This window comes from Argopecten irradians, chromosome 12 (assembly GCF_041381155.1).
Source record: "Argopecten irradians isolate NY chromosome 12, Ai_NY, whole genome shotgun sequence".
NCBI lineage: Eukaryota > Metazoa > Mollusca > Bivalvia > Pectinida > Pectinidae > Argopecten > Argopecten irradians.
Genome location: NC_091145.1, coordinates 41,526,763 through 41,554,346, shown reverse-complemented (window position 1 = coordinate 41,554,346; position 27,584 = coordinate 41,526,763). Strand labels below are relative to the sequence as shown.

General features: G+C 35.0%; 1 protein-coding gene across 4 annotated transcripts in view; it reads right to left on the bottom strand.

Moving 5' to 3' along the window:
* Positions 1-26,401, bottom strand: part of LOC138335872 (sortilin-like) — a 53,675-nt gene extending 27,274 nt beyond the window's left edge. For 3 of the 4 annotated variants that reach the window (XR_011210342.1, XM_069285042.1, XM_069285043.1), the window contains exons 1-9: positions 26,150-26,401; positions 24,696-24,755; positions 24,245-24,312; positions 22,694-22,793; positions 21,975-22,151; positions 11,328-11,348; positions 9,722-9,792; positions 9,422-9,501; positions 8,397-8,530 (exon numbers count right to left, since the gene is read on the bottom strand). Coding sequence is in view for 3 of the 4 variants with exons in the window: in XM_069285042.1 (XP_069141143.1) it covers positions 8,397-8,530; positions 9,422-9,501; positions 9,722-9,792; positions 11,328-11,348; positions 21,975-22,151; positions 22,694-22,793; positions 24,245-24,312; positions 24,696-24,755; positions 26,150-26,392 (954 nt within the window). In the remaining variant the exon portion in view is untranslated. The remainder of the gene's footprint in view (positions 1-8,396; positions 8,531-9,421; positions 9,502-9,721; positions 9,793-11,327; positions 11,349-21,974; positions 22,152-22,693; positions 22,794-24,244; positions 24,313-24,695; positions 24,756-26,149) is intronic. The other variant, XM_069285044.1, reaches the window with a different exon arrangement.
* Between the last annotated feature and the right edge of the window lie 1,183 nt (positions 26,402-27,584).

The following is a 27,584-nucleotide window of genomic DNA, read 5'->3' as shown; positions in this document are numbered from 1 at the left end:
AAGTGATGGGTAAGGAAATACAGGGTAAAGCTTCATAAAGAAGGAGGCAAAGTCGCCGAGGTTTACCAAAGTGATGGGTAAGGAAATACAGGGTAAAGCTTCATAAAGAATGAGGCAAAGTCGCCTAGGTTTACCAAAGTGATGGGTAAGGAAATACAGGGTAAAGCTTCATAAAGAATGAGGCAAAGTCGCCGAGGTTTACCAAAGTGATGGGTAAGGAAATACAGGGTAAAGCATCATAAAGAAGGAGGCAAAGTCGCCGAGGTTTACCAAAGTGATGGGTAAGGAAATACAGGGTAAAGCTTCATAAAGAAGGAGGCAAAGTCACTGAGGTTTACCAAAGTGATGGGTAAGGAAATACAGGGTAAAGCTTCATAAAGAAGGAGGCAAAGTCACTGAGGTTTACCAAAGTGATGGGTAAGGAAATACAAGGTAAAGCTTCATAAAGAAGGAGGCAAAGTCGCCGAGGTTTACCAAAGTGATGGGTAAGGAAATACAGGGTAAAGCTTCATAAAGAAGGAGGCAAAGTCGCCGAGGTTTACCAAAGTGATGGGTAAGGAAATACAGGGTAAAGCTTCATAAAGAAGGAGGCAAAGTCACTGAGGTTTACCAAAGTGATGGGTAAGGAAATACAGGGTAAAGCTTCATAAAGAAGGAGGCAAAGTCACTGAGGTTTACCAAAGTGATGGGTAAGGAAATACAGGGTAAAGCTTCATAAAGAAGGAGGCAAAGTCACCGAGGTTTACCAAAGTGATGGGTAAGGAAATACAGGGTAAAGCTTCATAAAGAAGGAGGCAAAGTCGCCGAGGTTTACCAAAGTGATGGGTAAGGAAATACAGGGTAAAGCTTCATAAAGAAGGAGGCAAAGTCGCCGAGGTTTACCAAAGTGATGGGTAAGGAAATACAGGGTAAAGCTTCATAAAGAATGAGGCAAAGTCGCCGAGGTTTACCAAAGTGATGGGTAAGGAAATACAGGGTAAAGCTTCATAAAGAAGGAGGCAAAGTCACCGAGGTTTACCAAAGTGATGGGTAAGGAAATACAGGGTAAAGCTTCATAAAGAATGAGGCAATGTCGCCTAGGTTTACCAAAGTGATGGGTAAGGAAATACAGGGTAAAGCTTCATAAAGAAGGAGGCAAAGTCGCCGAGGTTTACCAAAGTGATGGGTAAGGAAATACAGGGTAAAGCTTCATAAAGAAGGAGGCAAAGTCGCCGAGGTTTACCAAAGTGATGGGTAAGGAAATACAGGGTAAAGCTTCATAAAGAAGGAGGCAAAGTCGCCGAGGTTTACCAAAGTGATGGGTAAGGAAATACAGGGTAAAGCTTCATAAAGAATGAGGCAAAGTCGCCGAGGTTTACCAAAGTGATGGGTAAGGAAATACAGGGTAAAGCTTCATAAAGAATGAGGCAATGTCGCCTAGGTTTACCAAAGTGATGGGTAAGGAAATACAGGGTAAAGCTTCATAAAGAAGGAGGCAAAGTCGCCGAGGTTTACCAAAGTGATGGGTAAGGAAATACAGGGTAAAGCTTCATAAAGAATGAGGCAAAGTCGCCGAGGTTTACCAAAGTGATGGGTAAGGAAATACAGGGTAAAGCTTCATAAAGATAAAGAAAGGAGGCAAAGTCACCGAGGTTTACCAAAGTGATGGGTAAGGAAATACAGGGTAAAGCTTCATAAAGAAGGAGGCAAAGTCACCGAGGTTTACCAAAGTGATGGGTAAGGAAATACAGGGTAAAGCTTCATAAAGAATGAGGCAAAGTCGCCGAGGTTTACCAAAGTGATGGGTAAGGAAATACAGGGTAAAGCTTCATAAAGAAGGAGGCAAAGTCACCGAGGTTTACCAAAGTGATGGGTAAGGAAATACAGGGTAAAGCTTCATAAAGAAGGAGGCAAAGTCACCGAGGTTTACCAAAGTGATGGGTAAGGAAATACAGGGTAAAGCTTCATAAAGAAGGAGGCAAAGTCACCGCAGGTTTACCAAAGTGATGGGTAAGGAAATACAGGGTAAAGCTTCATAAAGAAGGAGGCAAAGTCACCGAGGTTTACCAAAGTGATGGGTAAGGAAATACAGGGTAAAGCTTCATAAAGAAGGAGGCAAAGTCACCGAGGTTTACCAAAGTGATGGGTAAGGAAATACAGGGTAAAGCTTCATAAAGAATGAGGCAATGTCGCCTAGGTTTACCAAAGTGATGGGTAAGGAAATACAGGGTAAAGCTTCATAAAGAAGGAGGCAAAGTCGCCGAGGTTCACTAAAGTGATGGGTAAGGAAATACAGGGTAAAGCTTCATAAAGAATGAGGCAAAGTCGCCGAGGTTTACCAAAGTGATGGGTAAGGAAATACAGGGTAAAGCTTCATAAAGAAGGAGGCAAAGTCACCGAGGTTTACCAAAGTGATGGGTAAGGAAATACAGGGTAAAGCTTCATAAAGAATGAGGCAATGTCGCCTAGGTTTACCAAAGTGATGGGTAAGGAAATACAGGGTAAAGCTTCATAAAGAAGGAGGCAAAGTCGCCGAGGTTTACCAAAGTGATGGGTAAGGAAATACAGGGTAAAGCTTCATAAAGAATGAGGCAAAGTCACCTAGGTTTACCAAAGTGATGGGTAAGGAAATACAGGGTAAAGCTTCATAAAGAAGGAGGCAAAGTCACCGAGGTTTACCAAAGTGATGGGTAAGGAAATACAGGGTAAAGCTTCATAAAGAATGAGGCAATGTCGCCTAGGTTTACCAAAGTGATGGGTAAGGAAATACAGGGTAAAGCTTAATAAAGAATGAGGCAAAGTCGCCGAGGTTTACCAAAGTGATGGGTAAGGAAATACAGGGTAAAGCATCAAAAAGAATGAGGCAAAGTCGCCTAGGTTTACCAAAGTGATGGGTAAGGAAATACAGGGTAAAGCTTCATAAAGAATGAGGCAAAGTCACCGAGGTTTACCAAAGTGATGGGTAAGGAAATACAGGGTAAAGCTTCATAAAGAATGAGGCAAAGTCGCCGAGGTTTACCAAAGTGATGGGTAAGGAAATACAGGGTAAAGCTTCATAAAGAATGAGGCAATGTCGCCTAGGTTTACCAAAGTGATGGGTAAGGAAATACAGGGTAAAGCATCATAAAGAAGGAGGCAAAGTCGCCGAGGTTTACCAAAGTGATGGGTAAGGAAATACAGGGTAAAGCTTCATAAAGAAGGAGGCAAAGTCGCCGAGGTTTACCAAAGTGATGGGTAAGGAAATACAGGGTAAAGCTTCATAAAGAATGAGGCAAAGTCGCCGAGGTTTACCAAAGTGATGGGTAAGGAAATACAGGGTAAAGCATCATAAAGAATGAGGCAAAGTCGCCTAGGTTTACCAAAGTGATGGGTAAGGAAATACAGGGTAAAGCTTCATAAAGAAGGAGGCAAAGTCACCGAGGTTTACCAAAGTGATGGGTAAGGAAATACAAGGTAAAGCTTCATAAAGAAGGAGGCAAAGTCACCGAGGTTTACCAAAGTGATGGGTAAGGAAATACAAGGTAAAGCTTCATAAAGAAGGAGGCAAAGTCGCCGAGGTTTACCAAAGTGATGGGTAAGGAAATACAGGGTAAAGCTTCATAAAGAAGGAGGCAAAGTCGTCGAGGTTTACCAAAGTGATGGGTAAGGAAATACAGGGTAAAGCTTCATAAAGAATGAGGCAAAGTCGCCGAGGTTTACCAAAGTGATGGGTAAGGAAATACAGGGTAAAGCTTCATAAAGAATGAGGCAAAGTTGCCGAGGTTTACCAAAGTGATGGGTAAGGAAATACAGGGTAAAGCATCATAAAGAATGAGGCAAAGTCGCCTAGGTTTACCAAAGTGATGGGTAAGGAAATACAGGGTAAAGCTTCATAAAGAAGGAGGCAAAGTCACCGAGGTTTACCAAAGTCATGGGTAAGGAAATAAGGGTAAAGCTTCATAAAGAAGGAGGCAAAGTCACCGAGGTTTACCAAAGTGATGGGTAAGGAAATACAAGGTAAAGCTTCATAAAGAAGGAGGCAAAGTCGCCGAGGTTTACCAAAGTGATGGGTAAGGAAATACAGGGTAAAGCTTCATAAAGAAGGAGGCAAAGTCGCGGAGGTTTACCAAAGTGATGGGTAAGGAAATACAGGGTAAAGCTTCATAAAGAATGAGGCAAAGTCGCCGAGGTTTACCAAAGTGATGGGTAAGGAAATACAGGGTAAAGCTTCATAAAGAATGAGGCAATGTCGCCTAGGTTTACCAAAGTGATGGGTAAGTAAATACAAGGTAAAGCTTCATAAAGAAGGAGGCAAAGTCGCCGAGGTTTACCAAAGTGATGGGTAAGTAAATACAGGGTAAAGCTTCATAAAGCATGAGGCAATGTCGCCTAGGTTTACCAAAGTGATGGGTAAGGAAATACAGGGTAAAGCTTCATAAAGAAGGAGGCAAAGTCACCGAGGTTTACCAAAGTGATGGGTAAGGAAATACAGGGTAAAGCTTCATAAAGAAGGAGGCAAAGTCACCGAGGTTTACCAAAGTGATGGGTAAGGAAATACAGGGTAAAGCTTCATAAAGAATGAGGCAATGTCGCCTAGGTTTACCAAAGTGATGGGTAAGGAAATACAGGGTAAAGCTTCATAAAGAAGGAGGCAAAGTCACCGAGGTTTACCAAAGTGATGGGTAAGGAAATACAGGGTAAAGCTTCATAAAGAAGGAGGAAAAGTCACCGAGGTTTACTAAAGTGATGGGTAAGGAAATACAGGGTAAAGCTTCATAAAGAAGGAGGCAAAGTCACCAAGGTTTACCAAAGTGATGGGTAAGGAAATACAGGGTAAAGCATCATAAAGAAGGAGGCAAAGTCACCGAGGTTTACCAAAGTGATGGGTAAGGAAATACAGGGTAAAGCATCATAAAGAAGGAGGCAAAGTCGCCTAGGTTTACCAAAGTGATGGGTAAGCAAATACAGGGTAAAGCATCATAAAGAAGGAGGCAAAGTCACTGAGGTTTACCAAAGTGATGGGTAAGGAAATAAGGGTAAAGCTTCATAAAGAAGGAGGCAAAGTCACCGAGGTTTACCAAAATGATGGGTAAGGAAATACAGGGTAAAGCATCAAAAAGAATGAGGCAAAGTCACCGAGTTTCACCAAAGTGATGAGTAAGGAAATACAGGGTAAAGCTTCATAAAGAAGGAGGCAAAGTCACCGAGGTTTACCAAAATGATGGGTAAGGAAATACAGGGTAAAGCATCAAAAAGAATGAGGCAAAGTCGCCGAGGTTCACTAAAGTGATGGGTAAGGAAATACAGGGTAAAGCTTCATAAAGAATGAGGCAAAGTCGCCGAGGTTCACTAAAGTGATGGGTAAGGAAATACAAGGTAAAGCTTCATAAAGAAGGAGGCAAAGTCACCGAGGTTTACCAAAGTGATGGGTAAGGAAATACAAGGTAAAGCTTCATAAAGAAGGAGGCAAAGTCACCGAGGTTTACCAAAGTGATGGGTAAGGAAATACAAGGTAAAGCTTCATAAAGAAGGAGGCAAAGTCACCGAGGTTTACCAAAGTGATGGGTAAGGAAATACAGGGTAAAGCATCAAAAAGAATGAGGCAAAGTCACCGAGGTTTACCAAAGTGATGGGTAAGGAAATACAGGGTAAAGCATCAAAAAGAATGAGGCAAAGTCACCGAGGTTTACCAAAGTGATGGGTAAGGAAATACAGGGTAAAGTATCATAAAGAATGAGGCAAAGTCGCCGAGGCTTACCAAAGTGATGGGTAAGGAAATACAGGGTAAAGCATCAAAAAGAATGAGGCAAAGTCACCGAGGTTTACCAAAGTGATGGGTAAGGAAATACAGGGAAAAGTATCAAAAAGAATGAGGCAAAGTCGCGGAGGTTCACTAAAGTGATGGGTAAGGAAATACAGGGTAAAGCTTCATAAAGAAGGAGGCAAAGTCGCCTAGGTTTACCAAAGTGATGGGTAAGGAAATACAAGGTAAAGCTTCATAAAGAAGGAGGCAAAGTCACCGAGGTTTACCAAAATGATGGGTAAGGAAATACAAGGTAAAGCTTCATAAAGAAGGAGGCAAAGTCACCGAGGTTTACCAAAGTGATGGGTAAGGAAATACAGGGTAAAGCATCAAAAAGAATGAGGCAAAGTCACCGAGGTTTACCAAAGTGATGGGTAAGGAAATAGAGGGTAAAGTATCATAAAGAATGAGGCAAAGTCGCCGAGGTTCACTAAAGTGATGGGTAAGGAAATACAAGGTAAAGCATCAAAAAGAATGAGGCAAAGTCGCCTAGGTTCACTAAAGTGATGGGTAAGGAAATACAGGGTAAAGCTTCATAAAGAAGGAGGCAAAGTCACCGAGGTTTACCAAAGTGATGGGTAAGGAAATAGAGGGTAAAGTATCATAAAGAATGAGGCAAAGTCGCCGAGGTTTACCAAAGTGATGGGTAAGGAAATACAAGGTAAAGCATCATAAAGAAGGAGGCAAAGTCACCGAGGTTTGCCAAAGTGATGGGTAAGGAAATACAGGGTAAAGCTTCATAAAGAAGGAGGCAAAGTCGCCTAGGTTTACCAAAGTGATGGGTAAGGAAATACAGGGTAAAGCTTCATAAAGAATGAGGCAAAGTCACTGAGGTTTACCAAAGTGATGGGTAAGGAAATAAGGGTAAAGCTTCATAAAGAAGGAGGCAAAGTCACCGAGGTTTACCAAAATGATGGGTAAGGAAATACAGGGTAAAGCATCAAAAAGAATGAGGCAAAGTCGCCTAGGTTTACCAAAGTGATGGGTAAGGAAATACAGGGTAAAGCTTCATAAAGAATGAGGCAAAGTCACCGAGGTTTACCAAAATGATGGGTAAGGAAATACAGGGTAAAGCATCAAAAAGAATGAGGCAAAGTCGCCTAGGTTTACCAAAGTGATGGGTAAGGAAATACAGGGTAAAGCTTCATAAAGAATGAGGCAAAGTCACTGAGGTTTACCAAAAAGATGGGTAAGGAAATACAGGGTAAAGCATCAAAAAGAATGAGGCACAGTCGCCGAGGTTTACCAAAGTGATGGGTAAGGAAATACAGGATAAAGCTTCATAAAGAATGAGGCAATGTCGCCTAGGTTTACCAAAGTGATGGGTAAGGAAATACAAGGTAAAGCATCATAAAGAATGAGGCAAAGTCGCCTAGGTTTACCAAAGTGATGGGTAAGGAAATACAAGGTAAAGCATCAAAAAGAATGAGGCAAAGTCACAGAGGTTTACCAAAGTGATGGGTACACTATAAGTTTATACTCAGCCTCCCTCTGATCCAATAAATACCACAAAACTTGACAAAACAGGATATAACTTATTTCAATCACCTGAGTTCTGATATAGAATGTCACAAAGATGTGATAATACTACTGCCCCACACACCAAGCAGCCTCTCCATGTCAATTAGAACTGAAGGGATTGTGTGGATACCGAAATATGGTTCAAATGTGATAAGATCTAAGTTTTTGGTAAAATACATAAAAGGTCCAGTGGGTCTGAATCATGGTGCATACTTAAGTCATCTGGTAATCAATAAGATTTTCTACATATGACAACAAACTTGGTAATCCTTCATTGCAGCATTCTACAGGCCCCAACATCAGTTCTCTATGCCTCTTAGTTGTTGCCAAGAAGTCCTTTTAAGATTATTAGCCTATGCCCTATTTGACCTCTGTGGCTTTGATTGAAGGTCAATGTCCTTCATTTGAATAATTTGGTAATCCTTTATCCCAGGATACTACAGACCTAATATCAGGTCTCTAGGCCTCTATGTTATGGACAATAACTTGTTTAAATATTCTAGTCTTTTTGACCTCCATGACATTGAATAAACGTCAAGGTCATATATATGAACAATCTTTAAAACCCTTCATGCTACAGGTCCAATATCAGATGTCTAGACCAACTTTTGGAGAAGAAGTTGTTTAAAGTAAAAGTTGATGCCACACAGACAGATGGACAGGGGCACCATGGTATAAGGTCACCAAGCTAATGATAACAAGATAAAATTATAATGTCTTTATACCACATCATCGTCATCCCATAACGTCCGTTGTTGTTGCTGCTGCAAAATATTTATATGAAGAGATGATCTTTCCTAATCCACAATATACACCTAATTAACAAAACTATACTTCTGGAGTCAGTTTACAAGGAGGTTTCTTCTCTTTTTACACACTAAATTGTTCCAGAGAAAATTTTAATGTAACAAGCATATCATATATCATATTTTTCTTCTTTTTTGTTTGTTTTTTCACATCAGAAATTTGTGAATTCTGAATTCCTTATCTGTACTTTTGATAATAGTGTGAGAAAACAAATAAAACTGAAAACTGTACATAATACATTCACATTTGTGTAAAGAAAGAGTATAACACTGATGAAGAAGATTTAACACTGTACTATGATCCTCACCTCCCCTACATGCTTTAACACAGAGGCATATAGGAACTTCCCCTGGTGTCCAAACGACACAACATTCTTCATAATGGGTGTCCAGGTTTTACCAGCATCAGTTGATTTCCTCAGCTCATATATCACTTGGTAAACTGCATTTGAAGACACAAGAACAAGGTCAATTAAAATTGTGACAACACAAAATGGTGAGATAAAGACCTGACATGCATGAATGGTGAATGTGGATGAAAAGTGTATTGGAAGAAAACAAGAGTACATCGAATGAAAAGAAAACACAACACAACAAAAAGCTAATTAGCTGGCCTGCTTAATTAAAGGTAAGTTTCGCCCAACCAAATAATTTTTTTTATTATATTTACATTTGGTTACAATTTTATGATGAAATCCCAAGGAATTTTGCATCAATAATGAAATAATCATTCGTTATCGTCATGGATGGAACAGCCATTTGAACAGCCGTCTTCCCTGATCGCTGGCACGACATTTGTGACGTCACAATTATAATGACGTCATAATAAGCGCTTGAAGTTCATTATCTATATGACAGCCAACTGCGTTTGGTAAGGTTACTTAATGGGATTGCAGTGAAAATGTAAATATATATGTTTGATGTGCTAAGCTAGCAAGCGTATGTCAGTAACATGAAATGTTTTAAATTATATGTTATGTATAAACAATCCATCGCTGTAGTGACTTCCAGTTGTTGGTTTTTTTTACCAAACATACCATGTCAAGACTGTCACTGCTATCGGACATTTTTTTGCACGCTTACGTTTGTTGATGCAGCCTCGTTTTGGAAAAAAATATGTTATGTTCTATGTAAAGCTGGACTTCGCTCTATTTTTAGAAGAGTATTTTCCTGGTCAAGCTAGGCAACTAACCACTATGGCATCTATTTTGTTCACTGTATACATTGAAAATGGTCTGAAGATTATATCTATGTACAGGATAAATTTCGATTTCGTTGTCTTTATATATCATTGGGCAAGACCTACCTTTAATGCATGAATATGTAAACTTACAAGCAGCGAAAAATGGATGAGTCCTTTTAGGATCAACTGCTGCATAAATTGTTGTACCAGGCTCAGAAGAGTAACTTCCCCTGAAAAAGAAATGACTACACGTCAGAATCCTATTCTCTCTACAAAACATGTGTAGTGAATTAGTGATCAAAGCCTTTCTATCCTTAGAAATTGGATGTCTTCGGTGCAAATCATAAAGATAAAGAAGTTATGTAATACAGTTTTTACTTGTTATAACAGTGTACCTGGGTTATATACACTGTTCTACAAAAGTTAATGAACCAGCTACATTGTACTAACCATTTGAAGGATTCCACATAATCAGCCACTTTCTCCCATGTCTTTCCATTGTCTGTACTAATGTACAGGTTCTGAAACAGCAAAACAGATTTCACTTAAAATACATATTTAACAAAATATTGAACAGATCAGAAAATAGAATGTGTCTGTGTTATTTCCATCAGCAATGATATATATAGCATAATAAATCTAAAGAATCATTTATAGTTAATCATACAAAAACACACACGAGTTACTGATAATGAGACATTGTTACATTTGTAGATTCAAATGTGTGTTTAATATAATAAAGTAATGCTGAATCTTTACTAGTTTGTTATAATGTATTTTTCATCCCTACAATTAATTTCAAACATCCGGTACTGTAAACCTACTGATTTTCATGTGCTATTACATTTCGTGTACTTTGTAAGCGATAATTAACCTTTAATTAGTAAACATTAACTTAAATTGATATTCTATGTTATAGAGATATAACACAAAAATCTGAGTGTACTCTAAATAAACCACGAAGCGTTTTATGATGAGAGTACACTTAAAGTTTTGTGTTATATCTCCATAACATAAAAAATCTTTTCAAATTAATCCTTATAATTCAATTTACTTAAGATTATCTCAATAATATTCAAAATTTATTTTGGGACTCTTTTGGCTATGCCGTTATCTCAGCCAATCAGAAACAATGTTACAAACGGCGATGCCATTTTGTCCTTTATGGGCTGATAAAGTAAATTTTTAAGCCAATGAAAATGCTCGTTAATATATCACTGTTTAAAAAGAAAAGATTAAGCTATTAATTTATCTTATATCTCACACATCAATACTAACACCATCAACACTATACTGCCAGAACTGAAGTAAACAAAACAAGGTGGTAGTAATTAGAGTATACAGTACCTTGATATAATAATAATAATCAGACATAAAAACAAGGATACAATATGTTCACAGTAGTTTATACGAGGTATTGGTGCTAGACAGGTGATACAACAGACAACAATTGTGAGGAGGGACTAGCATTGTCTCTAAAATTAATTTACATTATAAAACACAAGTCATGCTACAGGCTCAATAGGTTTGTGTAACTGTGATGCTTTTACCATACTATTATATCATTAAAGTAACAGGCTCATTCAGACATAATGCATTAAAGTATATATATTTTATCGCAATAGCCAAGCAATGAACTTTTGAATTAGATACTTTATCTGCAAACATATCCCATACAGTGTCATATCTTTTACATGGTAGCCACCTAATATAAGTACAGCAACAGTGGGTATATATGTCACAACATCAATACAAATTCTCCCAAGAGTTCAATCAGTAACTCATCAAATCCAAATCTATTTTATTATATATAGGCAGTAGATTTTCCAATTGTATGGTGTTGAAAACACCAACGAAATTAAGAAGGAACAATGTCTTGGAGAAATCTATATTGAATTTAGTGTCGTACATGTAGATAGAGCAGTTTTGTCAAATTGTTTATGATAAGTATATTTTAATCACCCTAATTAGGACATGACTGAACTCTTGGAGAACCTTTACGTGTGTACACGACTAACTGCTGCTGGAAAAAGGCTGTAGAACGAATACAACATACCATTAACTGCTTATTCCTTGCCTAAAAAGCATGAATAACATTATCGGTCAGAAATCACTGATAAATACCTCTCGGAATTATCTCAGAATTACAATGAATTAAACTTTACAACAACATGTATCTTGTAACAACCTTTTAAATTAATTGCATTGTAAAACTGACTCAATCTAGATACCTGGCATAAGGAGTCAGGAGAGATGTATAGAAACGAAATCCTTGTAAACATAACTTTATTGTACAACTTTACACAAATATATGCATATTTTATCATCCAGACCAGCCATCTAGCCATAAGTTCTTAATAGGAATTCCACGGTTGATTCTTATACTAGATTATCTCCCCTTAATATTAAATTAAAAAAGATATTGTAGAGGCCTAATTTATTGTACCATTTAAACTTAACAATTTTAGTATCCTATAAACTGCTCACCTTACCATTTTATTCACATATTCACATCACATTCACTACATAAGAAAGTGGAAGAAGTAATAATCATGAGCAAAATCAATATGTCCCCCCCACCACTATATCACGTAATAACAGAAGGACAATTGATTTTAAAATTAAATTTAGATTACATAGATACCTAGTTAATCCATATTTAACTGATACCACTATGGCATAGTGTTACACAAGATCAGTCAAACAGGTGGTGCCATCTGTTACCTACAGATAGTGTGTATTCCTTATAGACCAGGGTAACACGTGTTTATAAACCAGAATATATATCTCAAGTGGTATTTATAACACAAGGCACAAACATTATTATTGTTATCTGTGAGTTTATAATGAAATTTCTATGCAGAACTAAATCAGTAAAGTATATTTTTCTGTAATCCTGAAACATTCCTTAATAAAGGTACTTATCAAAATATTTAATGAATATCAATTATCACTGAAAATTTGCAGCTTGACAACGCATCAGTAAACAATTATTGTTTTTATGTTTCTCCTTCCTTTTGTTATTGCAGGGCAATAGAATCAATAACTGGTTTAGAAAACATGATTTTACTTTTTACTGAACACATTTTTTTGCCTAATTAATTTAAACATAGCACTCTAACTGCTTTAACACACAGACATTGCATGGTGTAAGTGCCATATATATAACACATTCAATTCAGAGAAATAACGTCAGAAAAGCATTAGTAGAACTGAGGACTTTATCGTATAAGTTTCTTTTTGTCCAATTAATTAAAATTTGTTATAACATTATAGATATTGATGTACAGTTATACTACAAGAACATATCCACACATTCAATACAGAGCAATACTGTTTAGCCAGTTATATTCGTGGGTCGAAGTTTTCATCATTTGATCTCAAAACAAGAAAAACAAACTTTGCAGTCTTAAAATTTTGCAATCTTGCTCAAAAGGTTTATATGATTCAACATTTCTTAATATTTCAAGGAACAGATTTTTGCAATTATAACATTATATGATATTCTGGAAATCACAAAATATGTGGCTATACAGTATGGTAAGAATTAGTAAAACCCACAGTACTTCCTTACAAGGGTGCAGCCCCTAACCCCACAACTTTATCTAGTTATATAAAACTGGCAAATTCAAGCTATGTTTTCTTTATGTGGACTTACATTGTTACCGTAAATGTTTCTTTGTGTGGACTTACATTGTTACCGTAAATGTTTCTTTGTGTGGACTTACATTGTTACCGTAAATGTTTCTTTGTGTGGACTTACATTGTTACCGTAAATGTTTCTTTGTGTGGACTTACATTGTTACCGTAAATGTTTCTTTGTGTGGACTTACATTGGTATACAATAAATGTTTCTTTGTGTGGACTTACATTGGTTACCGTAAATGTTTCTTTGTGTGGACTTACATTGTTACCGTAAATGTTTCTTTGTGTGGACTTACATTGTTACCGTAAATGTTTCTTTGTGTGGACTTACATTGTTACCGTAAATGTTTTTTTGTGTGGACTTACATGTGTACAATGTTCTTGTGTGGACTTAATTGTTACCGTAAATGTTTCTTTGTGTGGACTTACATTGTTACCGTAAATGTTTCTTTGTGTGGACTTACATTGTTACCGTAAATGTTTCTTTGTGTGGACTTACATTGTAGTAAGTTTTTGTGTGGACTTACATTGTTACCGTAAATGTTTCTTTGTGTGGACTTACGTTACATTGTGGTATACAATAATATGTTTCTTTGTGTGGACTTACATTGGTTACAGTTTTTGTATTCATGTTAATGTTTCTTTGTGTGGACTTACATTGTTACCGTAAATGTTTCTTTGTGTGGACTTACATTGTTACCGTAAATGTTTCTTTGTGTGGACTTACATTGTTATACAATAAATGTTTCTTTGTGTGTGGACTTACATTGTTACCGTAAATGTTTCTTTGTGTGGACTTACATTGTTACCGTAAATGTTTCTTTGTGTGGACTTACATTGTTCTAAATGTTTCTTTGTGTGGACTTACATTGGTACAATAAATGTTTCTTTGTGTGGACTTACATTGTTACCGTAAATGTTTCTTTGTGTGGACTTACATTGTTACCGTAAATGTTTCTTTGTGTGGACTTACATTGTTACCGTAAATGTTTCTTTGTGTGGACTTACATTGGTATACAATAAATGTTTCTTTGTGTGGACTTACATTGTTACCGTAAATGTTTCTTTGTGTGGACTTACATTGTTACCGTAAATGTTTCTTTGTGTGGACTTACATTGTTACCGTAAATGTTTCTTTGTGTGGACTTACATTGTTACCGTAAATGTTTCTTTGTGTGGACTTACATTGTTACCGTAAATGTTTCTTTGTGTGGACTTACATTGTTACCGTAAATGTTTCTTTGTGTGGACTTACATTGTTACCGTAAATGTTTCTTTGTGTGGACTTACATTGTTACCGTAAATGTTTCTTTGTGTGGACTTACATTGGTATACAATAAATGTTTCTTTGTGTGGACTTACATTGTTACCGTAAATGTTTCTTTGTGTGGACTTACATTGGTACCGTTACAATAAATGTTTCTTTGTGTGGACTTACATTGTTACCGTAAATGTTTCTTTGTGTGGACTTACATTGTTACCGTAAATGTTTCTTTGTGTGGACTTACATTGTTACCGTAAATGTTTCTTTGTGTGGACTTACATTGTTACCGTAAATGTTTCTTTGTGTGGACTTACATTGGTTACTAAATGTTTCTTTGTGTGGACTTACATTGTTACGTAAATGTTTCTTTGTGTGGACTTACATTGTTACAAATTTTCTTTGTGTGTTACATTGTTACGTAAATGTTTCTTTGTGTGGACTTACATTGTTACCAATAAATGTTTCTTTGTGTGGACTTACATTGTTACCGTAAATGTTTCTTTGTGTGGACTTACATTGTTACCGTAAATGTTTCTTTGTGTGGACTTACATTGTTACCGTAAATGTTTCTTTGTGTGGACTTACATTGTTACCGTAAATGTTTCTTTGTGTGGACTTACATTGTTACCGTAAATGTTTCTTTGTGTGGACTTACATTGGTTACCGTAAAATGTTTCTTTGTGTGGACTTACATTGTTACCGTAAATGTTTCTTTGTGTGGACTTACATTGGTATACAATAAATGTTTCTTTGTGTGGACTTACATTGTTACCGTAAATGTTTCTTTGTGTGGACTTACATTGTTACCGTAAATGTTTCTTTGTGTGGACTTACATTGTTACCGTAAATGTTTCTTTGTGTGGACTTACATTGTTACTAAATGTTTCTTTGTGTGGACTTACATTGTACGTAAAATGTTTCTTTGTGTGGACTTTACATTGTTACCGTAAATGTTTCTTTGTGTGGACTTACATTGTTACCGTAAATGTTTCTTTGTGTGGACTTACATTGGTATACTTACATTGTTACTAAATGTTTCTTTGTGTGGACTTACATTGTTACCGTAAATGTTTCTTTGTGTGGACTTACATTGTTACCGTAAATGTTTCTTTGTGTGGACTTACATTGTTACCGTAAATGTTTCTTTGTGTGGACTTACATTGTTACCGTAAATGTTTCTTTGTGTGGACTTACATTGTTACCGTAAATGTTTCTTTGTGTGGACTTACATTGTTACCGTAAATGTTTCTTTGTGTGACTTACATTGTTACGTAAATGTTTCTTTGTGTGGACTTACATTGTTACCGTAAATGTTTCTTTGTGTGGACTTACATTGTTACCGTAAATGTTTCTTTGTGTGGACTTACATTGTTACGTAAATGTTTCTTTGTGTGGACTTACATTGTTACATAAATGTTTCTTTGTGTGGACTTACATTGTTACCGTAAATGTTTCTTTGTGTGGACTTACATTGTTACCGTAAATGTTTCTTTGTGTGGACTTACATTGTTACCTAAATGTTTCTTTGTGTGGACTTACATTGTTACAATAAATGTTTCTTTGTGTGGACTTACATTGTTACCATAAATGTTTTTGTGTGGACTTAATGTGTGTTTCTTGTGTGGCTTACATTGTGTACTTACATTTACTAAATGTTTCTTTGTGTGGACTTACATTGTTACCGTAAATGTTTCTTTGTGTGGACTTACATTGGTATACCGTAAATGTTTCTTTGTGTGGACTTACATTGTTACCGTAAATGTTTCTTTGTGTGGACTTACATTGTTACCGTAAATGTTTCTTTGTGTGGACTTACATTGTTACCGTAAATGTTTCTTTGTGTGGACTTACATTGTTACCGTAAATGTTTCTTTGTGTGGACTTACATTGTTACCGTAAATGTTTCTTTGTGTGGACTTACATTGGTATACAATAAATGTTTCTTTGTGTGGACTTACATTGTTACCGTAAATGTTTCTTTGTGTGGACTTACATTGTTACCGTAAATGTTTCTTTGTGTGGACTTACATTGTTACCGTAAATGTTTCTTTGTGTGGACTTACATTGTTACCGTAAATGTTTCTTTGTGTGGACTTACATTGTTACATAAATGTTTCTTTGTGTGGACTTACATTGTTACCGTAAATGTTTCTTTGTGTGGACTTACATTGTTACCGTAAATGTTTCTTTGTGTGGACTTACATTGTTACCGTAAATGTTTCTTTGTGTGGACTTACATTGTTACCGTAAATGTTTCTTTGTGTGGACTTACATTGTTACCGTAAATGTTTCTTTGTGTGGACTTACATTGTTACCGTAAATGTTTCTTTGTGTGGACTTACATTGTTACCGTAAATGTTTCTTTGTGTGGACTTACATTGTTACCGTAAATGTTTCTTTGTGTGACTTACATTGTAACGTAAATGTTTCTTTGTGTGGACTTACATTGTTACCGTAAATGTTTCTTTGTGTGGACTTACATTGTTACCGTAAATGTTTCTTTGTGTGGACTTACATTGTTACCGTAAAATGTTTCTTTGTGTGGACTTACATTGTTACCGTAAATGTTTCTTTGTGTGGACTTACATTGTATTGTTTCTTTGTGTGACTTACATTGTTACTAAATGTTTCTTTGTGTGGACTTACATTGTTACCGTAAATGTTTCTTTGTGTGGACTTACATTGTTACCGTAAATGTTTCTTTGTGTGGACTTACATTGTTACCGTAAATGTTTCTTTGTGTGGACTTACATTGTTACCGTAAATGTTTCTTTGTGTGGACTTACATTGTTACCGTAAATGTTTCTTTGTGTGGACTTACATTGGTTACCGTAAATGTTTCTTTGTGTGGACTTACATTGTTACCGTTAAATGTTTCTTTGTGTGGACTTACATTGTTACCGTAAATGTTTCTTTGTGTGGACTTACATTGTTACCGTAAATGTTTCTTTGTGTGGACTTACATTGTTACCGTAAATGTTTCTTTGTGTGGACTTACATTGTTACCGTAAATGTTTCTTTGTGTGGACTTACATTGTTACAATAAATGTTTCTTTGTGTGGACTTACATTGTTACCGTAAATGTTTCTTTGTGTGGACTTACTTGTTACGTAAATGTTTCTTTGTGTGGACTTACATTGTACCGTAAATGTTTCTTTGTGTGGACTTACATTGTTACCGTAAATGTTTCTTTGTGTGGACTTACATTGGTTACCGTAAATGTTTCTTTGTGTGGACTTACATTGTTACCGTAAATGTTTCTTTGTGTGGACTTACATTGTTACCGTAAATGTTTCTTTGTGTGGACTTACATTGTTACCGTAAATGTTTCTTTGTGTGGACTTACATTGTTACCGTAAATGTTTCTTTGTGTGGACTTACATTGTTACCGTAAATGTTTCTTTGTGTGGACTTTTTCATTGTGTGGACTTCATTGTACCGTAAATGTTTCTTTGTGTGGACTTACATTGTTACCGTAAATGTTTCTTTGTGTGGACTTACATTGTTACAAATGTTTCTTTGTGTGGACTTACATTGGTATACAATAAATGTTTCTTTGTGTGGACTTACATTGGTACCGTAAATGTTTCTTTGTGTGGACTTACATTGTTACCGTAAATGTTTCTTTGTGTGGACTTACATTGTATACCGTAAATGTTTCTTTGTGTGGACTTACATTGTTACCGTAAATGTTTCTTTGTGTGGACTTACATTTGTTACCGTAAATGTTTCTTTGTGTGGACTTACATTGTTACCGTAAATGTTTCTTTGTGTGGACTTACATTGGTATACAATAAATGTTTCTTTGTGTGGACTTACATTGTTACCGTAAATGTTTCTTTGTGTGGACTTACATTGTTACCGTAAATGTTTCTTTGTGTGGACTTACATTGTTACCGTAAAATGTTTCTTTGTGTGGACTTACATTGTTACCGTAAATGTTTCTTTGTGTGAATTTACATTGTTACCGTAAATGTTTCTTTGTGTGGACTTACATTGTTACCGTAAATGTTTCTTTGTGTGGACTTACATTGTTACCGTAAATGTTTCTTTGTGTGGACTTACATTGTTACTAAATGTTTCTTTGTGTGGACTTACATTGTATAAATAATGTTTCTTTGTGTGGACTTACATTGTTACCGTAAATGTTTCTTTGTGTGGACTTACATTGTTACCGTAAATGTTTCTTTGTGTGGACTTACATTGTTACCGTAAATGTTTCTTTGTGTGGACTTACATTGTTACCGTAAATGTTTCTTTGTGTGGACTTACATTGTTACCGTAAATGTTTCTTTGTGTGGACTTACATTGTTACCGTAAATGTTTCTTTGTGTGGACTTACATTGTTACCGTAAATGTTTCTTTGTGTGGACTTACATTGTTACCGTAAATGTTTCTTTGTGTGGACTTACATTGTTACCGTAAATGTTTCTTTGTGTGGACTTACATTGTTACCGTAAATGTTTCTTTGTGTGGACTTACATTGTTACCGTAAATGTTTTCTTTGTGTGGACTTACATTGTTACCGTAAATGTTTCTTTGTGTGGACTTACATTGTTACCGTAAATGTTTCTTTGTGTGGACTTACATTGTTACAATAAATGTTTCTTTGTGTGGACTTACATTGTTACCGTAAATGTTTCTTTGTGTGGACTTACATTGTTACCGTAAATGTTTCTTTGTGTGGACTTACATTGTTACCGTAAATGTTTCTTTGTGTGGACTTACATTGTTACCGTAAATGTTTCTTTGTGTGGACTTACATTGTTACCGTAAATGTTTCTTTGTGTGGACTTACATTGTTTTACCGTAAATGTTTCTTTGTGTGGACTTACATTGTTACCGTAAATGTTTCTTTGTGTGGACTTACATTGTTACCGTAAATGTTTCTTTGTGTGGACTTACATTGGTATACAATAAATGTTTCTTTGTGTGGACTTACATTGGTATACAATAAATGTTTCTTTGTGTGGACTTACATTGTTACCGTAAATGTTTCTTTGTGTGGACTTACATTGTTACCGTAAATGTTTCTTTGTGTGGACTTACATTGTTACCGTAAATGTTTCTTTGTGTGGACTTACATTGTTACCGTAAATGTTTCTTTGTGTGAACTTACATTGTTACCGTAAATGTTTCTTTGTGTGGACTTACATTGTTACCGTAAATGTTTCTTTGTGTGGACTTACATTGGTATACAATAAATGTTTCTTTGTGTGGACTTACATTGTTACCGTAAATGTTTCTTTGTGTGGACTTACATTGGTTACCTAAATGTTTCTTTGTGTGGACTTACATTGTTACCGTAAATGTTTCTTTGTGTGGACTTACATTGTTACCGTAAATGTTTCTTTGTGTGGACTTACATTGTTACCGTAAATGTTTCTTTGTGTGGACTTACATTGTTACCGTAAATGTTTCTTTGTGTGGACTTACATTGTTACCGTAAATGTTTCTTTGTGTGGACTTACATTGTTACCGTAAATGTTTCTTACATTGTTGTTTCTTTGTGGGACTTACATTGTTACCGTAAATGTTTCTTTGTGTGGACTTACATTGTTACCGTAAATGTTTCTTTGTGTGGACTTACATTGTTACCGTAAATGTTTCTTTGTGTGGACTTACATTGTTACCGTAAATGTTTCTTTGTGTGGACTTACATTGTTACCGTAAATGTTTCTTTGTGTGGACTTACATTGGTATACAATAAATGTTTCTTTGTGTGGACTTACATTGTTACCGTAAATGTTTCTTTGTGTGGACTTACATGTACTTGTTACCGTAATGTTTCTTTGTGTGGACTTACATTGTTACCGTAAATGTTTCTTTGTGTGGACTTACATTGTTACCGTAAATGTTTCTTTGTGTGGACTTACATTGTTACCGTAAATGTTTCTTTGTGTGGACTTACATTGGTATACAATAAATGTTTCTTTGTGTGGACTTACATTGTTACCGTAAATGTTTCTTTGTGTGGACTTACATTGTTACCGTAAATGTTTCTTTGTGTGGACTTACATTGTTACCGTAAATGTTTCTTTGTGTGGACTTACATTGTTACCGTAAATGTTTCTTTGTGTGGACTTACATTGTTACCGTAAATGTTTCTTTGTGTGGACTTACATTGTTACCGTAAATGTTTCTTTGTGTGGACTTACATTGTTACCGTAAATGTTTCTTTGTGTGGACTTACATTGTTACCGTAAATGTTTCTTTGTGTGGACTTACATTGTTACCGTAAATGTTTCTTTGTGTGGACTTACATTGTTACGTAAATGTTTCTTTGTGTGGACTTACATTGTATACTAAATGTTTCTTTGTGTGGACTTACATTGTTACCGTAAATGTTTCTTTGTGTGGACTTACATTGTTACATAAATGTTTCTTTGTGTGGACTTACATTGTCGTAAATGTTTCTTTGTGTGGACTTACATTGTTACCGTAAATGTTTCTTTGTGTGGACTTACATTGGTTACCGTAAATGTTTCTTTGTGTGGACTTACATTGTTACCGTAAATGTTTCTTTGTGTGGACTTACATTGTTACCGTAAATGTTTCTTTGTGTGGACTTACATTGTTACCGTAAATGTTTCTTTGTGTGGACTTACATTGTTACCGTAAATGTTTCTTTGTGTGGACTTACATTGTTACCGTAAATGTTTCTTTGTGTGGACTTACATTGTTACGTAAATGTTTCTTTGTGTGGACTTACATTGGTATACAATAAATGTTTCTTTGTGTGGACTTACATTGTTACCGTAAATGTTTCTTTGTGTGGACTTACATTGTTACCGTAAATGTTTCTTTGTGTGGACTTACATTGTTACCGTAAATGTTTCTTTGTGTGGACTTACATTGTTACCGTAAATGTTTCTTTGTGTGGAACTTACATTGTTACCGTAAATGTTTCTTTTGTGTGGACTTACATTGTTACCGTTTCTTTGTGTGGAATGTTTCTTTGTGTGGACTTACATTGTTACCGTAAATGTTTCTTTGTGTGGACTTACATTGTTACATAAATGTGTGGACTTACATTTTACGTAAATGTTTCTTTGTGTGGACTTACATTGTTACCGTAAATGTTTCTTTGTGTGGACTTACATTGTTACGTAATGTTTCTTTGTGTGGACTTACATTGTACCGTTTTTCTTTGTGTGGACTTACATTGTTACCGTAAATGTTTCTTTGTGTGGACTTACATTGTTACCGTAAATGTTTCTTTGTGTGGACTTACATTGTTACCGTAAATGTTTCTTTGTGTGGACTTACATTGTTACCGTAAATGTTTCTTTGTGTGGACTTACATTGTTACCGTAAATGTTTCTTTGTGTGGACTTACATTGTTACCGTAAATGTTTCTTTGTGTGGACTTACATTGTTACCGTAAATGTTTCTTTGTGTGGACTTACATTGTTACCGTAAATGTTTCTTTGTGTGGACTTACATTGTTACCGTAAATGTTTCTTTGTGTGGACTTACATTGTTACCGTAAATGTTTCTTTGTGTGGACTTACATTGTTACCGTAAATGTTTCTTTGTGTGGACTTACATTGTTACCGTAAATGTTTCTTTGTGTGGACTTACATTGTTACCGTAAATGTTTCTTTGTGTGGACTTACATTGTTACCGTAAATGTTTCTTTGTGTGGACTTCATTGTTACCGTAAATGTTTCTTTGTGTGGACTTACATTGTTACCAGTAAATGTTTCTTTGTGTGGACTTACATTGTTACCGTAAATGTTTCTTTGTGTGGACTTACATTGTTACCGTAAATGTTTCTTTGTGTGGACTTACATTGTTACCGTAAATGACTTCCTTGACAATAAGGTAATCTTCGTACATTTGCTGAGAGTGGAAGGTGATCTCGTCACTGAGGAGGAACGGTAGAGTGACTGTTTGGAAGGTCAAACCTGCATCTTCTGTGATGTACAACAGGGATGACTTACTTGTGTTCTCACCAACCAGGTACAGCTAGACAAGACAGCAATAAAAACAGGTTAAAATGACACTTTCTCTTCTCTAGAGACACAAATTATTAGTATCTGCAGATTAACTGTTACAACAGTATTCTGAATTTGCATATTACAAAGTTATCTGTCCTTGCGGGTAGGTATTAATTGTAATGCCATGTGTATGAGAGTGTAACGTCATGTTTTTCAGACAAAACAATGGGAATTGTGCCATAAAATAATGAAGTCACAATGGATACCTACCCGCAAGGGAGTTAACTCTGTAATATGCAAAGACGGAATAAGATCTATTTTAGATCTCTACATATGCTGCACCAAATGATTCATAGAACCTTTTATCTCACTTAAAACCAAGAAGGGTGAGTTAAATCATACACAATGCTTATATTGTCAAACATAAAACTTGCCTTGAGGTTAGATTCATCCTGCCTTAATGATAATCTCTATAAAATGACTGCTATTATTCCCTGATATATGCATATCCTTGTACATTGGTCATGTTTCAGTAGATCACCAGTGATAATGCCTGGTGTAACAAGTTACCTTTTTAGGGTTGTGAGGATTTCTTTGTAGTCCATTGTGTTTTCTCACTTTTGCACTGTCTAATCTGTCAATCTTTTTAAATGTTTTGCCATAATCAGTACTGAAATAGACATCAATAAATTAATCCAAGGAAAATACCGGGTAACTATTTCTACTTGACTATACACAGGTTTATGTATTCGAACAAAACCAAATTCTGACACTGTTTGATATTCTGGTTATTTTCGTATTTCTTGTCTATACAAATACTGTATTTGATCCACTAACTGAATAAGATCCACAGTTCCTGTTAGAAGTGACACTTCATCTTCTTACAGTCTCAAGTTCAATGCCTTAAATTTTTTAAAACTATATTACACTTCCTTTATTTCATTTCTTTCAACTCTATGTTTTACGGCTGAAGATTAGTTTGTGAAATAACTTATCAAAAGTCCAAATTCTCATTTTTAAGCACCTTAGTTATATACGTCCTTACACCAGTATTACTGGAACCAATATGGTAAGCCTCTGTATATATAATAGTCCTCGAAATGCTCAACAGGTTGTCATTGGTTTGTAATTATATATGTAACTTTGGTTTTGATTTATGAATATTCAGATTACTACTCACAATAAAACCTTACAATTTATCAATACTTTTAACTTACCTTACATTTTATTAATACTTTTAACTTACCTTACATTTTATCAATACTTTTAACTTACCTTACATTTTATCAATACTTTTAACTTACCTTACATTTTATTAATACTTTTAACTTACCTTACATTTTATTAATACTTTTAACTTACCTTACATTTTATTAATACTTTTAACTTACCTTACATTTTATCAATACTTTTAACTTACCTTACATTTTATTAATACTTTTAACTTACCTTACATTTTATTAATACCTTTTAACTTACCTTACATTTTATTAATACTTTTAACTTACCTTACATTTTATAATACTTTTAACTTACCTTACATTTTATCAATACTTTTAACTTACCTTACATTTTATCAATACTTTTAACTTACCTTACATTTTATCAATACTTTTTACCTTACATTTTATTAATACTTTTAACTTACCTTACATTTTATCAATACTTTTAACTTACCTTACATTTTATTAATACTTTTAACTTACCTTACATTTTATTAATACTTTTAACTTACCTTACATTTTATCAATACTTTTAACTTACCTTACATTTTATTAATACTTTTAACTTACCTTACATTTTATTAATACTTTTAACTTACCTTACATTTTATCAATACTTTTAACTTACCTTACATTTTATCAATACTTTTAACTTAATATTAACGAGCACTGCAACTTGTCTTACAATTTGTTGAAAAACAATAAGCATTGACAGCACACTAATTTCATTTGTTTGTTTTATTGGGTTTAAAGTCCTACTACCAGATAGGGTTATTTAAGGACTGTCTTCAATTCCATGTGTGCAAATTAAAGAGAGTCTTTAACCTATGTATACACTGACACTTTTTGTAGCAATTACAAATGAAAAGCAGATAATTCTTCTCTACAGAACACATACCTTTTATACACATGTGAGGAATTTGTAAGTCCATTTGCATTAACACGAGAGGTCACCACCATCAAACCCTGTACAATAGATACAACAACCCATATTATATCCATATAATTAAAATAAATCTTAACTATTTGGCAAACTAAATATAAAAATATCAATATACAAATATCTATTGTTATATTATATACCAATATCAATATACCAATATCTATTGTTATATTATATAACAATATCAATATACCAATATCTATGAAATTAAGAATCACAGGAAATTTATTAGGGTAACAAGTCGTCCCAATTTCTGGTTTTAATCAATACCAGTGGTAGGAGAATCAAACTTTGGCAGAAAAGTTTTGGACATCAAATGTAAGTCTTTTAAGATTGAGAATTTTGTTGACAGTTATACATGAAGCTGACTAGTTAGATACAACTCAACCCAACGTTAATCACTTACCCCATTCATTCCAGCCCATGCTAGTGCCATGCTGGTACTGGAGTCAGTATCAAACACACTCTGAAACAAGAAATTTGGGGTTTAATTCTTTTTTATTCTCAACTTTGAATGTCTAAGTCACAGGGGTGTTGGTATGAATATATCTATGTTGACTTAATGAAAGAAAGATTTTAATTAACCATGTATTTATTTCATTATAATTACCTATATCTAAATGAAAAATTTGAAGTGCCCCATGGATTAATTATACATCATGGTAAATAACAATGCAGTAATATAAAGTGTGTTTTAGTGTCCCAGCAATAGATTTCACTATTTTCTTGCTTACTGACAGCCCAACCTAATGTTTACATCGACCTGAACTAATATTTAAAGGATCTTTCACCATGTGAACTGTACTGCTGTCATCAAAATTATACCAGATTAATTGCCCGGGGCTAATCATAAATGATAATGATTTATCCATTTTTTGTTATGGACATTGATAAAGATAATTAAGATGTCAAGGCCATGCCACAACAACAAGATTGATATATAAGTGGTGTATATGTATGATGGCAAACATTAGCATATAACAAATGTAAGATTTGTTGGTATATTGATCTGTTATGATAGTAATGATGAAGGCCTGGGATAGCTCTATTGGCGGCGCCCTGTTCCTTCTCCTGCTTGTGTACAATATCACAGAATGCATTTGTCAACCTACACAGTAAAACCTGTTATAAAAGACCACCTGTTTAATAAGACCATTTTTCAGGGTCCTAATTTATAAATGACCCATTTCTACCTGCGTATGATGACCGTTTTTCCTTGTGTGGTCTTTATCTGGTTTGACTTACTCTCAGCAAAATTTTCAAAAAATGTCAATATCACAAAAAAGATTTATGCAAAATGGGTTTATAAAATATATCGAAACATCAATCGAATCAAAATCCATACCTACAATTAAGGCTTATGTTGCTGTCATAACTAAGTGTGAACTGTAATTGCATGTGGATTTCCTGATCTCCAAATGGGATTTTTATTTTGTGACTTCTCATATGGACCATAGAATGTAAGTTGGGAGATAGAGAAAGTTTATTATTGTTTTAATAAACTACATAATGGTCAATTCTATGTGAAACAGGAAGAATAAATCAATTATACATGTATGGGTTGTTTTTCATCCATGCATACGAAATAAACCCTTATTTGGTTGATATCGGAGGTTGATCTGCTGCTTTACTTAAGTGTTACCATAGAAATGGTCTGTCTCAAAGTCTTTATAGTATCACTGTTTATATAAAATATAAAAGATAAAGTTAGATAACAACAAACTCATGTTAGATCCAATCTAAATAAAAATGAAAGTAATATGTGCACTGAATACTTATTATGTTAAGGCATATTAAATAGAATGGTACACGTTATTCAAGAAATGATTCAATTAGACAGTCTATGGCATGATAATTTACTTTTTCTTCCAACTGAACTTTTTTGGACAAGATGTCTTGCAGAAAGTTGCTTTCTTGTTCCCTGCAGTTAGGATCGTCAACACTTCGCCTGTGTCTGCCTGTCGATCTTCTTAATCTTGACAACGGAACTTCTAGGTTTATATCATCAGACATTTCAAATTTATGCACATTAAGAGTGCCTTCGACCACGAGAAGGTACACAATTACAAGCTGACAACACACAGCTGACATTCTGTTCGCCATGTTGGTGATGTTGTTTCACGTGACAGAACCGCGCCACCTATCAACAAAGAAACGATTCAGGAGTTGTCTGCCCTTAGACCATTGCTGATTTCTTCCTCCTCATGACATACAGTAGTGATTTTTTATCATAATTTTTGATAATAAAATTAAATAAAGATATATAGATTTAAATCCTTGGGGAAAACAAATCTCTAATACATCCATACATATAATTAATTCTAATTTCCAAAATAAATTTATGGATATCCAATTTTTTTCCATAATAGATCCAGAGATTTAAATAGTAATTAACTATTTAAATCTCTGATAGATCTAGCTATCTACAGGATTTATAAGTGATATACCTCCTAGTAGATCTACATATTTAAAAATCAGTGCCCTGCACGAAGTACGTAGTCTTGTCTACAATATTGTCAGTTCCTCAAATGATGCATGGTTTCATCAATCAATTAAACCAAGGACGTATATATATGTCTCACTTATAAATCCTTGATCATAAACACATTTTGCAATTCAATATTAAAAGGATGTCCCAATTATAAATAAAAGATTGGATACAAGTTCCATTATTATAACAGCTAGCTATGACTTAGATCTACCTCAATATGATATCTGCATTAGGCTGGATACTGTTCATAATTCATTAATGGATAATAAGTCAGTGACTTTTTAGCTAATTATCGGTTTATTTAAGTGGAAATATTTAATACTTAATTCTTTTAAATACACTGATGTCTCAAATTTGTTGTTTTTAAAATGAGAACAATCTTTTTTACAATTTTGATTACTAAGAAGCGCTTATAACCAAATATATTTGGGTGTACTGAAACTATAAAACTGCAGTGATTTTTTGCTATGAATGATTGTCAATCAAGGTATTTAAGATCTTATAAACCAATTGCAAGGGCCGAATGGGCCCGAGTCGCTCACCTGCTACCTGTTTGGTGATCAGGGTGAATGTTGTTACGTAGGTCCAAGAGAGTAGATTGGAGATTTTCCCATGCTTTTATCAAAGTCAAGGTTATTCATTTTAACGAACTTGGAAGCCCTTCATCCCAGCATTCCCTGTACATACCCAATAACAGGTCTTTAGGCCTCTTTCTTATTGATAGGAAGTTGTTTATAGATTTCAGACTATTTGCCCCCTGTGACCCTTAACGAAGGACAAGGTCATTCATTTGAACAAATTAAA